Source organism: Leishmania infantum, chromosome 36 (assembly GCF_000002875.2).
Source record: "Leishmania infantum JPCM5 genome chromosome 36".
NCBI lineage: Eukaryota > Euglenozoa > Kinetoplastea > Trypanosomatida > Trypanosomatidae > Leishmania > Leishmania infantum.
Window position 1 is genome coordinate 1,879,902 of NC_009420.2, and position 13,686 is coordinate 1,893,587.

General features: G+C 60.7%; 4 protein-coding genes across 4 annotated transcripts; all 4 read right to left on the reverse strand.

The window, feature by feature from the left end:
- Window positions 1–193: 193 nt before the first annotated feature.
- LINJ_36_5110 (conserved hypothetical protein) lies at window positions 194–1,135 on the reverse strand (the record flags this gene model as incomplete). The annotated part of the gene is made up of 1 exon (XM_001469848.1): window positions 194–1,135. One exon carries the CDS (start codon window positions 1,133–1,135, stop codon window positions 194–196), a length of 942 nt encoding a protein of 313 aa, XP_001469885.1.
- A 622-nt stretch (window positions 1,136–1,757) lies between these two features.
- On the reverse strand, window positions 1,758–2,423 carry LINJ_36_5120 (putative exosome-associated protein 4; the record flags this gene model as incomplete). Its single annotated transcript, XM_001469849.1, has 1 exon — window positions 1,758–2,423. One exon carries the CDS (start codon window positions 2,421–2,423, stop codon window positions 1,758–1,760), a length of 666 nt encoding a protein of 221 aa, XP_001469886.1.
- Window positions 2,424–2,861: 438 nt separating this feature from the next.
- On the reverse strand, window positions 2,862–8,999 carry LINJ_36_5130 (conserved hypothetical protein; the record flags this gene model as incomplete). Its single annotated transcript, XM_001469850.1, has 1 exon — window positions 2,862–8,999. The coding sequence occupies one exon, from the start codon at window positions 8,997–8,999 to the stop codon at window positions 2,862–2,864; it is 6,138 nt and encodes a 2,045-aa protein (XP_001469887.1).
- Window positions 9,000–10,943: 1,944 nt separating this feature from the next.
- LINJ_36_5140 (conserved hypothetical protein) lies at window positions 10,944–12,026 on the reverse strand (the record flags this gene model as incomplete). The annotated part of the gene is made up of 1 exon (XM_001469851.1): window positions 10,944–12,026. One exon carries the CDS (start codon window positions 12,024–12,026, stop codon window positions 10,944–10,946), a length of 1,083 nt encoding a protein of 360 aa, XP_001469888.1.
- Between the last annotated feature and the right edge of the window lie 1,660 nt (window positions 12,027–13,686).

The window sequence follows — 13,686 nt, forward strand, 5'->3', positions numbered from 1 at the left end:
GTTTTGGGGGTGGAGTGGGGAGGCGACGTAGGGGGACGCACCCGCCGCGGCATGCTCTGGTTTTCCCTCCGCGGTTCATCTCTTTCCGCCGATTCAAAGCTCTGTCTCTTGTACATGAAGATGCTTAGCACACAAACAATGTAGAAGCTGCGTTGCTATGGCCAGCATGAACTAACAACTTCTCGCACGCGACTCACCCACGCAGCGGGTCCTGGTGAACGGCAGCGCCGCGTGTTGCTGGGATGTAGATGGGTTCGTCTTCGGCGTCCTGCAAAACCGTCTTGTTGATGCTTGGTGTGTGGGCGAGGAAGTACGGGGTTGCTTGCGTTTCCGCACCGTTGCGGAGCCGGGCAGCGCGTTGCGCCTCGCGGATATCGCCGTAGTACGCGAACTGCTCTCGCGCTTCGGCGAGGGCACGAGTGCGCTGCGCGCTGCGGATTTCCGCCTCGGCTGCCGCACCCCCGCCGGCAAAGGCCTCGGCACGCGCGCGCTCGTCGTCGAAAACGGGGTACTCGTCGAGAAACCGCAGCGCCGGAAACGCTGCAATCCAGCGCTTGCGGTGGTGCGGGGTGCGACGGCACAGCTCGTTTCCATGAAGCAGCAGGGTGCGCAGCGTGGCGCGGTTGCCGCACAGACAGACACTCGTCGCCTCCTCGTCTTCGATGCAGTTGTGCGACACATCGAGCGACAGCAGGCCGGAAAGCCCCTGCACACCATCGAGACTTTGCAGCTTGTTGCGTCCTGCCAGCAGCGTCTGTAGCTGCGGCGCCGCCTCGTCGAGGCCGTTGAGTGTCACAATCTGGTTCTGGGCGACGTCCAAGGTGCGCAAGAGCGGCAACCGAGGCATCGAGTCGAGGTGGGAGAGCGCGTTGCAGGAAAGGTACAGGGAGTCGAGGCGGGTAAGCGCCGCGAGCCCGGCAAGGTCGCTTAGGGCGTTGTGGTCGAGGTAGAGCACGACGCAGCCGGTGAAGGCTGCGAGGCCGTCGAGCTGGGTGAAGCCCAGGTGGTGCAAGTAGAGCTTTTCGTTGAGCTCAGGTGTCGAGTAGCCCTGGTGCGTCCGGCACTGCTGGAAAATAAGCGACTCTGTCATCTTCGGCGCGCCGGCGACGCCATCTACGCCGTCGCAAGTCTCCATAGTTCTTTTTGTTTGTATTTGCTTGGTCCAGGTGTGTGCCTCCTGCCCCGAGACGATGGCGTGCGAGAAGACTTGGGGCACAAAGAGAAGCAGGAGAGGTGAGGGGCAACGAGAGCAACGTCCAGCAGCAAAGACACCAGAACGCCAGGCGAAAAGCCGAAAATCGCGCATCACGTGGTGCACACCATGACAGCGAGTTCGGTGCCCGATCCGAGAAAAGACGCGCGCCCTCATTCGTCGTCTCTCTCCGTTCAGTAACAAGCAACACCAAGGATTCCGTCGAGCCTCCAGCTCGAAGGTGTCAGAAGAGAGAGTAACGCAACCACGCTCGCCGGTGGACCTGCACGCAGAGGAGCTGCGCCACGTGCACACCTCCTGGCAGGCCATCTGTGCCTCTTTTTGTCGTCACTGCGGCACGAAAGATTGGGGAAGGAGCAAGGACGTTACTTTTTTTTCGTTTCCGGTTTATCTTACTCGTGCGGTTAACACAGCGTTGTCCACGCGTGACCCAGCGAAAGCTCCCTCGGCTCCATGAATAGTCGTGGATGCAGCACCACGTCCGCAATCCTCCCCCTTCCCCCCCCCCACCACACACACACCAGCCCTACGTAGACATGCCAGGCTAGACTAGTTGGTTCCGGATTTGCTCTAAGAGCGGGACCTTGCGCACCTGCAGCCCCTTCGTCGCCGCCTGCACCAGCTGGCTCATCGTTGTTGCCTCACACGCGCCTTTGTGGCAGCAGTAGTACACGCCGCCGAGGGAGAGGCCGCTGCACACTACCACGCTCGCCATCGCCGTCGCCGCCTCTTCTCGCGTGAGGTCGACAATTATGGCACCATCGCGCCGCAATGCGGCGCTGCACGCCGAAAAGGTGTCGTAGACCTCCACGCCACCTGCCGTGAGAGCGACGCACAAGGCCGTCGTTGCGGCATCCCATACAGCCCCGTCGTCGTGCACCACTTCAATTAGGGCCCCCACCAGCAGTTGTGGAATGCGCTCCAGCACCACGGCTTGCTCTGCGACTCCCTCCAGCGCAAGGGCCATGTCGCGGTCACCAGAGTTGTCAAGGTTCGACGAGGAGGCCAAACTGCGGTGGACTTGGCAACTGACACGTCCGCGCGTGCCGCGGTATTCCTGAACCAGATGCTGCGGCGGGCGAACACCGCACAGGACGCGCGTCTTGCCAATCTCGACACAGGCACTGCTGTGGCAGTTGGCCAGCACGTTGGTGGCGACGTGAATGGCGCGCACCGCCCGAGGAGACTCGCGACCGTCAGCTCGCTTCATGTGCGCACGACGGCGACAGAGATCGGAAATAGAGAAGTGTGCTTGTTCGCCCGTGTGCGTGTTTTTTGTGTGTCGAAGGATCGGCGTCGAAGACAAAGCAGTAATGAAGGGGACGAGAACAGCATAGAGGGATCGCAGCTAGAGATGGAACGCGTACACGGGGAGTCGACGTGTGCGGTGGCACAGCCGCGCACAACAACTTCGCAAAGGGTCCCCCTTTCTTTTTTTTTTGTTACGGGCGGTTCGGTGAGCAATTCCCCTCCCCCGCGCACGCATGCCGGGAAGCAAGAGTCGAGAAAACGACGGAAGCGAAGTGCGGTTAAATCAGCGACGCACCCGTGGGAAAGGCGGACACCATTAGGTCTCCATCATTTCAAGCGCACGAGCTAACCATAGCAGAGGTCCCCGCAACCAAGGATCAAGTGAAGACTCTGCGCATCAGGCCCCGCCAAACAGCTCCAGGATCTCCGCATCAGTGAGGGTGTCGAGGACCTTGTCCTGCGTGGTTGTCACCCCGCCTGTCACGGGGTCGTGCACCTGCCCGGCCACGGCAGGCACTGATGGAGACGGTGCAAGCACACAGTTGCCTGACCTGTCTCTCGTCACACCAGGTCCAGCTTTGCCGAGCGAAGAGTCGGATGCCGTGGTGTCCCATGCCAGGAGCGACTTCAGCACGGAGTAGAGGTCTTCGGGGTGGTCCATCTTCATTTTCGTCTGGCGCACGCGGCGCTGCATGCGAGCCACATCGATGGTCCTCTCCGCTGCCCGCATGACCACGGTGGTCACAGGGTCGGCATGGTCCCGGTGCCCAGCGCGATCGGCAGCAGCGCCGCCGCTTGTGGAAGGCCACGCGGCTGATGCACCATTGGCATTGCCACAAACCTCGGATCCTCCCGGCTTGCCAGAAGAACACCTGCTCCGCATGCAAATCCCGCACCCCTGGCGCGACCCCATCGCCTGCGCAGCGCAGACCGTGTGGAAGGCGTGCCCACACGTGTACACGGAAACTGCCGAAGGTACGAGGCCGACAGCGGCAGCAGCACCCACCTCGTCTCCCGCTGGCTGCGGCAGAGGCGGCTTACAGAGGTGAATGTGGCAAAAGGCACAGCAGTCCGACTGTGGCACAACGCTCCTGTTTAGCATCTGATAGAGCTCGCGTCCCAGCAGTATCACGTCACGCTCTGTCGCAAGCTTGCACAGACGACTCGCCTCGAGGTCGAAGCTGAGGGTGGCCATCATATCCAAAAGAATGGGCTTGAGGGCGCGAAATGTCCCGTCCTTGTTGTCTTGCACCACCTTGTCCACGACGACGGCGATGTCGAGGGAGCGCATCATCGATTGCAGAATGCTGGAGGTGTACTGGGTGTAGACCGCGACAAGCGCTTCGACGCACCGTCTCTGCCCTCTGCTGAGGGGTGTGGTCAAGCTCGCCAAGTGCTGCGGTGGCCCCGCAGCAGAGAGCGGGTGTGCCAGCGACGCGGCTGCCGCACCAGCATGGGACGCCATGGCGATGTGAGCGGCAGCATCCAGCTCGTTGCTCATACCTGTGGGGTCGCTGCTTGCGAATGGCCGAGCTGGCACCGGGGCTGTGTCGAGAGCGTGCAGCCGATCATCCTGCGTCATCATCTCGCACAAGAGCCGGCGTGGCACCATGAAGACATCAAGCAGTCGAAACCAGTACTCGGGGTGCTGCGGAGAGCCGCCGCGAAACGCGTGCGTAGCCGAAGAAAAGGTGCGCGAAGACACGGCTGCAAGAGGGGCGGCGGCGTCAGTGGTCGACGAGCCCCCCGTGACGCGCTCTGCTTGATGCCTGCCGCACAGCTCCTCCCCGATGCCGACAAAGCGCCATAACTCAGTCGCGGAATCCAAAGTGGCGAGCTCGAACGTCAGCGGCGGGGCATCCTTTCCGCGAGTCGAGCGCCTCCTGCATCCGCGCTGCGTCGCCGCTTCGCCTGCTTCAGTACCGGGTGTGCTTGTGAACAGCGGGGGAGATGATCCGTCACGGTCTTGGTCGCCCTGCGCCTCAGCTGCTGCTTCCGCACCTGTAGTCACGCGGGTCAAAACCTCTTCGCGAAGAGCACCGAGCAGCTCGCGCACGGCCCGCAGCATCACCGTCATCGCATCTTCGATCATCATCGCCTTTTCCAGCAAGTATACGGCGGCGTCGGCGATGCGGTGCTTGCGCACGGCACGCAGCGCCAGCTGCACATCGTAGGTGACTCGATTGCCCTTTTCCTGCAGATAGCTGTACACGCGCCTCGGAGCATGTGCGCAGAGGAGCTCAATGTACGTATTCTGCAAGCTCATGTCGTTTGCTACCGCCTGGTCGCCTTGGGTCACCAGCTCATCGAGGTAGTCCATGAAGGCGGCGCTAGAGCCGCGAAGTAGATTTATCACCTCGCGTTGGTTCGACGGCAAGTAGTCGAAGATGAACTGCGCGAGCGCCGTCGCGTCGATGCGGACGAGCAACTCCACCTGGCTCATCACCGCTCGCTGGAGGGCCTTGATGGCAGCGTCGATAGGAGCCGTGGTTGTGGCGGTAACGGTGGGCGAGATCAACGAGGACTCCTTACTGAAGTGTTGCTCGACGATGTCGTCAAAGCCTCCGCCCACCTCAGACGTGGCCGATCCGCCCATAAGCGACGCGGCATCGCGATCGCTGTCACGCGCGCTGTTTTCAAGGCGTTGGCTCTGACTCGACTCTTGCTGGGCGCGGTTCATTGTTTGCGTCCTCATGTCTTGCAAGTGCTGCATCTCGTCACGGAGCATCTTGAACACGTCTTGCTGTAGGTGCGCATCCACGCAGTTCTGCAAAGGGTCCGTGTAGCACGCAATCGCCTCTGCATACCGCTGCTCCTTGCAAAAGAGGGCGGCCAGGCAGCGCGCCATGCGAAGCCGCGTGAAGTCTGACTGAAAGACGGCGACACGATATGGCGGAAGCAGGTCGGGGGCGAGGACGCGGAGCAGGTGCTCCTGCAATTCTCGCCGCTCCTCGGCCCTCTCAGCGCTCTGAAACGCAAAGAGCACGTCTTGGATGACCAGGTCAAGCCACACGTCGAGGCGCACAGGCGGACGGTCCGGCTCGTCGCTGGCGAGCTCGCCGGCGTCCGTGGAGAGAAAAAGCTCATTGAAGATGGCGGCCCCAGCGAGGAAGGTGTGGACAGCGATGTACGGCGGGAAGGGGCGCTGCGCCAGCTCGGTCGCCTTCAGCGTCCGCAGGGCCGGGAGGCGGTTCAACGAATCATCGTCAATGCGGAAAAGATCCAGCGGCCCCTGCCGTTGGCCGCTCGCCGACAGCAAGTCGCTCTCCGTTGCGTGGCGCGGCCGCGTGCGTGAGCCCCCAGTCAAGATGAAATATACACTAGACACAAACTGGGTGCGAGAGAGTCCATCAGCGCCGCCCCACGGACTACACGGGCCTTCGTCGGAGAGGGCGAACAGGAGCACACGCATGGCGTGCTCCGGCTGCCGTCGCAAGAAACGGAGCAGGTTGTGCACCCCACCACCAACGGCACTGCTGTGTGCGTTCCTGCCGTCGCTGGGGGCCGTCCTCAGAAGATACTCGAGAATCGCCCTCTTGGCCGGACGTTGTTCACCGATGGCAAGAGAAGCCCCTGGCAGGAGGCTGACACCCTTCAAGGTACACTCGACGAAGTCAACAGCCACAGAGGCGGCGTCGGGTGAGCCGAAAAGATTTGGGCACGCCAGTACCCGTGACGCACAGACGTCTGTGCCACGGTCACTCCCGTGAAGGCCCTCGTCTGCTTTCTGCTCCTCGTCCAACGCGTACGCCAGGGCGTCGACGTAGCGCTGCTGCCGCAGCGACAAGATGGTCACAGTTAGGCGTACCAAACCGTGCTCTTGCGCAAGCCGCAGCAAAGTAGGAGCGCCCGAGTCGAGGAACATAAGGGCCAGCTCCACACGGTCCCTGCCGCTTATCTTCGCGGCTGAATCTGCATCCTGCCCCGCATCGAGTACGTCGCCTCGCGCTTCCTTTCCATCTTGTGGTGCTCGCGGCCGCATTCCCAGCGCTACCTCCACCGCATCGAGTTCAGCATCATCGAGGAACAGATGAATAAATCGCTCAATCAGCGTCTCGGGCATGTACGTGATAATGCCGTGCCGCATACACTGCTCTAGCACGTACAGCAGGTGCGAAAGCAGCCCCCGCTGCTGAAGTGCGAGGGCGACGGGGCCATACAGCAAGTTTAATCCGTCGACGGCGCTGCAGTAGGATGCAATTTGCTGCAGCACATCAAGAAGGCACTCGGTCCCGCAAATAGGGCCACTGTTTCCTGCTGACTGCTTTGGCGGTCCGCCACTGCTCTTGCCTGTCGCCTCGGTCCTCGGCAGCGCAGCAAGACGGCTCTCCACGTATGCGATGAGGATGCGCTCCATGAACTGATGCAGTTCGCGGCGGCAGTTCGCGGCGTTGCTGCTGAAGCCGACGGTGGAGAGCGCTACTTCCTCGGCGAACCCTTTCGCGAGGTCCAGTGCCTGGGTGTACTTGCGGCGCGCTAGAAGTGAGGACAGTCTCTCTCGCCACGAACGAAGCGAGATGCCGTAGGCGTGCTCTTTGCCCATCAGCAACGCCGCGGCGCGGTTCGACGCGGCGGTCCCGTGGTATTTGACGCCACACAGACGGCCTGCGAAGCCAACGTACTCGAGAGAGCCAAAACGGTGCCGCTCCACCATAACCGCCACGGATGCGTCCATGAGCTGAGCGTCACTGTTTTGGTCACACAGGAGCACGCTGCATCCCGCCAGCGGAACCATCTGCACCAGCGGCGCCGACACCCGCAGCAGGGCAAGCCGCTCCAGGCCTTCCAGCATCGGCTCTGCCGCTGCCGTCTTCCTGCTGCCGCTCGGCTCTGGGAGCCGCAGATTCACCAACAGCAGCTCCACCTCTGTGTTCCAAGAGATGCACAGCAGCAGCCGCGGCGTCGACGTCCCTAGCTCCATCACGACAAAGCGAACGAGCTCGTTGCTGAGCGCCGACGAGGGTGGGTGGCTGTGGCGCGCCACGCCTGTGACGGTGCCCTGCAATCCTGTCTCTACAACGTATACCAGCACCGCATCATTGCTTACCGCGGCGACAAAGTGCTTGCCAGCGATGGCGGGCCACGTCGTCCGCGATATGCCTGCCGCGGTGGCCGTTGCCGGTGGAAGCGGTGGGGGTGCGCATAGCCACGGCGCGCTGACGTCACCATCGCTTTCCTCTCCGTTGCTGCACGGCATGTGCTGCTTCAGCGTTGTCAGATTAGCCATGTAGAAGCTGCTGGGACACGGCAGCGTATCAATGTCACTGATCGGCGCCGCCACTAAAGCGGAGGTGACGGAGGTGGCGCGCAACATGTACTTCGCCATCACTTTCCAAAACTGAAAAAACCTCACGGCACCACTGCTATCCAGGACGAGAATGCGTGTCGGGTCGCGATGCAGGTGCATTACACGCAGCACCGGCACCCTGCTCTCATCGGACACGACTCGCAGAGGGGAGAACGTGTGCAGCGACCAAAGAACAAACGTGCCTCTTGCGTGACCAGTGGCTGCCGTTCGCCCATCGCATGTCTCATCGACTCCAACAAGAGCAGCGGTGGAGGTGCAGAGTGACAGGGAGACGACGGCGCCACGGGCATTCACCACACTCGCCTCTACGGAGCCGCATATGCCGAGCACCGTCCATCGGCGATCGAAGAGGACAACGACGCCGAGCGATGTGCCCATGGCGCAGCTGAGCGACTGCGACGGAGTGCGAGCCGCCGGTGAAGCGGTGCTTGCGTGCGTCGGCGCCCTGGCACTTATATCGAATGGCTCTGCAACAGCCACGCACGTCGGCTCCCCGGCCGTTTTGCGCAGGTCCGCAAGTTTGCTGCGAAGCGCCATGTGCTCGTGAACGTGCAGTATCAGCTCGCCACGCTGAGTTTCGCACAACACGGTCGATGAGGTCAGCTGTTTCGCCTGCTCCAGCACCAGGTCCACCTCGTCTATCTCCTCATCGCTGTCAGCGGAAGTTGCCGGCGCTTCAGCCGCCGCCGCAGACGACGTTTCGCCCAGCAGATCACCACTTACGCTGGACTGCTGACCGTCCACAGCAGCGAAAATGGCGTCAAGGATGTCCTGCTCCTCTTTCAGCACCGCCGTCTTGGAAGATGTGGGTGACGCGACGGCGCGCCGTCTCTTTGACGAGCTGGCACCTTTTCCAGTGTGAGTGGAGGAATGAGCAGATGAGGCAGCCGGAGAAGTGGCAGCGGGCTCGCTTGCCGACACTTTCGGTGCGCTAGAGGCGCAATCACCATTTGCAGTGTCTGTTGCTGCTGGTACCCGTATGCCTGTTTCCCTGCTACCCAGCAGACTAGCGGCCTCGCCCGGCCTTTTTTCCAAGCCGCCGGCGGCATGCTCCTCCTGAGCGGCAGTGGAGACGAATGGCGCGGCGCCGGCGGTGATGTTCACCAGCTCCTGCAGCAGCAGCGCCTCCTCGTCAGCTGCCAGAGTGTACGAGGTACCTTGACGCGAGTAGAAAGAGGAGTTTTCGACCGGTGTATCATTTACGTGGCTCGAGGCCCAAGGAGACATCGACGGTAGCGGAAACGCGGCGAGTTGAGGCAATCGGCGCAGTGCATCCTCGACAATGAGCCTCTCCTCCTCCTCCTCCTTGCATGCCTTCGTGCTCCCCACAGAGCACTGGCTGTGATTTTGATTTTTGGGGAGCGCACCAGACAACGTGGCGAAGATGGAGGCAGAGTCTTCCCCTGGGCGTGGGCACGTCCCTCGGTGAACCCCGCCGTCGCCCGAAACGTTCATTAGAGACACGTCGCTGGAAACCGAGACGGGTAAGACGAGAACCGACTGGAACGAAAAAAAAAAGAAAAACAGTGACGTTAGGTATATCGCATGAAGCGAAAGGGGAGAGGGAAGGGGGAGGGCAGTGTAAGACTGCGCGATAAGCTACTGCGCGGCAGTCAGGAGGCGGGATACACCTCGCCGCAAAGGCGTGACAATACCAGGGAGCACTTGAGCCGCCGACGTGACCACTACCACATACCGTGCGCGAGCGGCAATGCAGAACGCCACCACGCGTAGCGACTGCAAGGCGGCCGTGCCGTTATTCCTGGAGCTCGCCAGAGGTTCCCTCGGCGAACGTATGACGGTGTACGTGTACGTGTGTGTGCGTGTGTCTAGGGGGTAGTGGTGCTGGGGATATGTCTCTCCCTAGGCCTTGAGCGACGACTATTCATGCAAAGGGTGGCGCAGTGTCATATGAATACAGGTTACGAGGGAGGCAAAAGAAGGACATCGAGAAAGTGACCATTGACGTTAGCACCCCTTTCGCTAATTCAGACGTGGCTCGTGGCTTGCATCGCAGCTCATCGCCTGTTCAAGATAGCGCGCGTTCTCTACGGGGTCCTCGTGGGGGCTGAGAGGAACGCATTTTGCGCCGCTGCGACGAGCCGGTGTAGATGCGTCGGTGGGGAAGAACCAGCACGAGCCATCCGTGCACCGCCACTCGTCTGCGTGCAACAACACCCACACAGAGAAAAAAACGCGAGGTCGGAGAAGAAAATGAAAACGATGCAGTGGAATATGCGGCTGCAACCACGTTCTTCCTGCTCACCGACTGTGTGTGTTTTTCTTTTGTTGTCATCGGTTGGTTTTACTGCCGAAGACAAGGTGATGCTATACATGTACATGACAACAGGGGAAGGGAAGAGAGATACAGTTTCGCCTGGACGCGCAAGCACACACACACACACACACACACACGCACGGAAACACGTTCACAACAAAGAAACAAGAGGACGCAGAGGAAAAAAACAAGCAAGAAAAAAAGCATCGGCCGCATCTGAAGGGAAGCGGAGACGGAAGGGAGATGTATAAAGAGGTGCCGACACCACAGCGAAAGGAAGGTGGTCTCCGGGCGGGGACGAATCAGTCAAGGAAGAAGGCTGGCACACGTAGACGCGCACACACACAGACAGACACAGAGACAGGCGCAGGCTCAGCTCGGAGGAGAGAAGAGGAAACGCTGGCATGTTTGGCCTTCTCCCTCGTTAGAAAATGTACATGAAGAGAGCAAGCGTCCCTGCATGTATGAGTGAGGCGTGGCTAGCGAGAGAGAAAGGGAGAGAGCGCACGATGAGAAGGAAGGGCTGCGTTCACGCACAGGGGTACGGTAGCATGGCGCATGCGTGTCATTCAATAGCGTGGCAAAGGGTCTCACGAATCGCAACGAGGACAGAGAGAAAGGTCCGACGAACCGTGAAGAAGGAAAGAGGGGGGTTGAGAGCGCCGGCGCAACATGCCACATTCCGGCAGCGGCACCGCACCCATCCGGCACGGTACTTCTCGCGAGCCGCCGTGCCGTGCGGGTGCGGTGGTCACGGCGCGTGTCTCAGTCGGCGTCTCGTCACGTAGGGGCTACGGCGGCGCAACGTTTCAGCAACACCAATGGGTAAACAGAAAACGCCCACTGATGCAGTGGCACACCGCCTTTTTCTCCGTTGGCACACCGAGTCGCGTCTAAATACCAGCTTCGTCCAGGTGCGTCATGCGGTAGGTCTGCTTCGCCATGATCTGATCCATCAGATCCTTGCGGTACTGCTGGCGGCGCTCCGCGTTCTGCAGCCGCTCTTCCTCAAGCACGAGGCGGTAGGACTGGGCCGCCAACTCGTTACGCTGGCGCGTCACCTCCATAGGCTCGTCGTAATTGTGCGTACGGCGGAATTCCTTATCGCGGGCGATGCAGTCCTCAAATTCCTGGCGGAACTGCTCCTTCTTGCGCTGCGCTGCCTCCTGCTCCTCCTTGGTGAGAAGCCGGTTGCGCTCCTCGATTGCGGCTACCTCCTCGTAGTGTTTTGCTTCGGAGGCCTTCTTGTTCAGCATTGCTTCCCTGTGGAACTGCTCATTCTGCAAATGGAGCATGCGTGTGACGTTCTTTAGCCGGCGCTCGTCCATCTCTGCGCGGTGGCGATTGTTCTCGTTTACGAGTTCCTGCAGCTGCCGGTCACGCGCTTCCTTTGCCTGCTGCTCCGCCTTCCTGGCCGCCAGCTCACGCTTGTTCGACTGCTTGAGGCGCTCCATGTACTGGCGCTCCTCCTCCATCGCCTGGGCGTGCGCCTCGGCCACCTTGCGGTCCTCCTCCTCGTTCACCTTCCGCAGTGCCTCCATCTGGCGGACTTCATCGTCGTGCATCTGCTTCAAAGTCGCTTGGCGTATCGCCAGCTGGTGCTTCGCTTCCTGCTCGTACAGGCGGTTGTATTCACGCTTCTTCGCAGCTTCCTCCTCCTTCTCCAGTTTGTAGGTGTTCTCCGCTGGCTGGCCTTTGCCAGAGGCACGCATCGAACGCGAAACACTGCCAGGAAGCGGGCGGCCAGAGTTGGTACCGGCGGCGTTGTAGCTGTCAGCAGCCTTCCTGCGCGACTCAGCCCATTCTGCATGCTTCGCACGCTTCTCCTCTTGGCGGATCGTGGCGATGCGCAGGTCCTCTTCCTCAAGCTGCTTCCTCGTCGGCATGTACTGCGACACGCGGAGGCGGTTCATCTCAACGAGGAAGTTGCGGCGCGTCATGGCTGCCGGTCCAGACTCGACGGGTGGGAGCGGCATGACTGCCAAAGAGGTGTATGTGCTGCTGATGCTGCTGTGTGTGTGTGGGAGGGGGGAGGGGGAGGGCTTGTGTGCCTTACGTGAAGGCTTGTAGAGGTTTGTGGAATGGGCACAGGAAATCGAGAGAGAGGGAGAGAGGGAAAGCGCTACCCTGGCAGATTGAAGTTCTCGGCAGAGGGACAATACTTACTCACAGTACTTGTTGAGCTGCGCGTATCAAGTTGTGCCAGCGTGTGCACGTGTGTGTGTGTGTGCGTGCGTACGGAGATTTATGTATCCGCTGGAGGGAGTAGTGGACGAGGCGGAGAGGAGTAGCGCACGTGGATCCACACTTCGTGCGAAAGATATGCAGACGATATGCGAAAGGCTGCGCATCTACGGCAGAGTGCCTCTCTCTCTCTCGGTGTGTATCTCTATGCCGAACACGGAATGGCCACCAATGGCAGATATCGCATCAGGTTTTCGGTCGTTGTTTTAGCAGAGAGTGCGGCCAGTGGAAACGCGGCGGATGCGCCCGCGTGCGTTGTGTGTGAACAAGTCGCCGAGCCTCAGGCAATGCGCCTCCGCAAAGACACGCGCGCAGCCGCACCTCGACAACGAAGGATGCCGCCATCGTCTCTCGCTAATCTGTGGAGGAGCCCTCGGTAGTGAGATGTCTCGCTTTGGCGGTTTTGCAGCAAGAGAAACAAGCTGAAAAACACGTGAGGGAGAGGGGGGCGGAAAAAGAGAGAGAGAGGCTCTTCGCCACCGGAAGAGAGCAAGCACAGAGAAAGCACCGAACAAGTCTCTTCGTTGCGCAGAAAAACAGAGCGCAGGTTTACGCTATCTGCATCGTCGGGTGCGTGCGCCGCAGCGGTGCACTCTACGTTTCTACCTCACAAGACGCAAACGCTTCATTCATCGGGTACACCAAGGAAGTTCGCAGCGCCATCGCGTGTGCGACGACGCCACCGCGGCAAGTATTCCCACGTGTGCGGTGGCGACAGGCATGGCGCGGATTTGCCGAACCTCGTATCATCCCAAACACTTAAGCTGAGGGGAGCGGTGCGGCACGATGGCCCACACGGGGTTGATATCGTCCACGGCAACCAACCGGCACACACCGTGCGCCGCTGGAATGAGCGAGTGCGGCGAGATGATGCGCGGCAACTTGCTCGAGGGGAAACCGGAGCTGTCGATTGCAGAAAGGGGGGAAGTTTTGCTGATCCCGCGATGTGTCGCCGAAGACGGCTGCGAGTTCGTTGCCACGGTCTGCCACAGCTGCTTCGATAATTCTCGCGAAGACTGCATGCATGCACAGCACTCTCTAACGCTCCCCGCACTCGCCCAAAGTATCGACGTACGACGCCACTGGGGGTCTAGAGCTTCAGAGAACTGCTTCTCGCCATCGCTCGCGCCGCCGTCCTCCCTGGCGAGTCCACCGTGGTGGACGGCACGCTTACCACATCGCGAAGACGCGCCACCGTGCGCATGTACTTTTTCTCGCAGGTACCGCCAAACTGCGTGAAACAGATCGGCACGGCTTCAAGCACACAACAAAGAGCCAGTCTGGCTTGCCATGATCACGGACGAAACAAGGGATGTACCGAGGCCAAGCCTCTCCGTACGTATCATCTTGTCTGCAGCGTTGAATCAAGTGCACGCTCCGGATACTGCGATG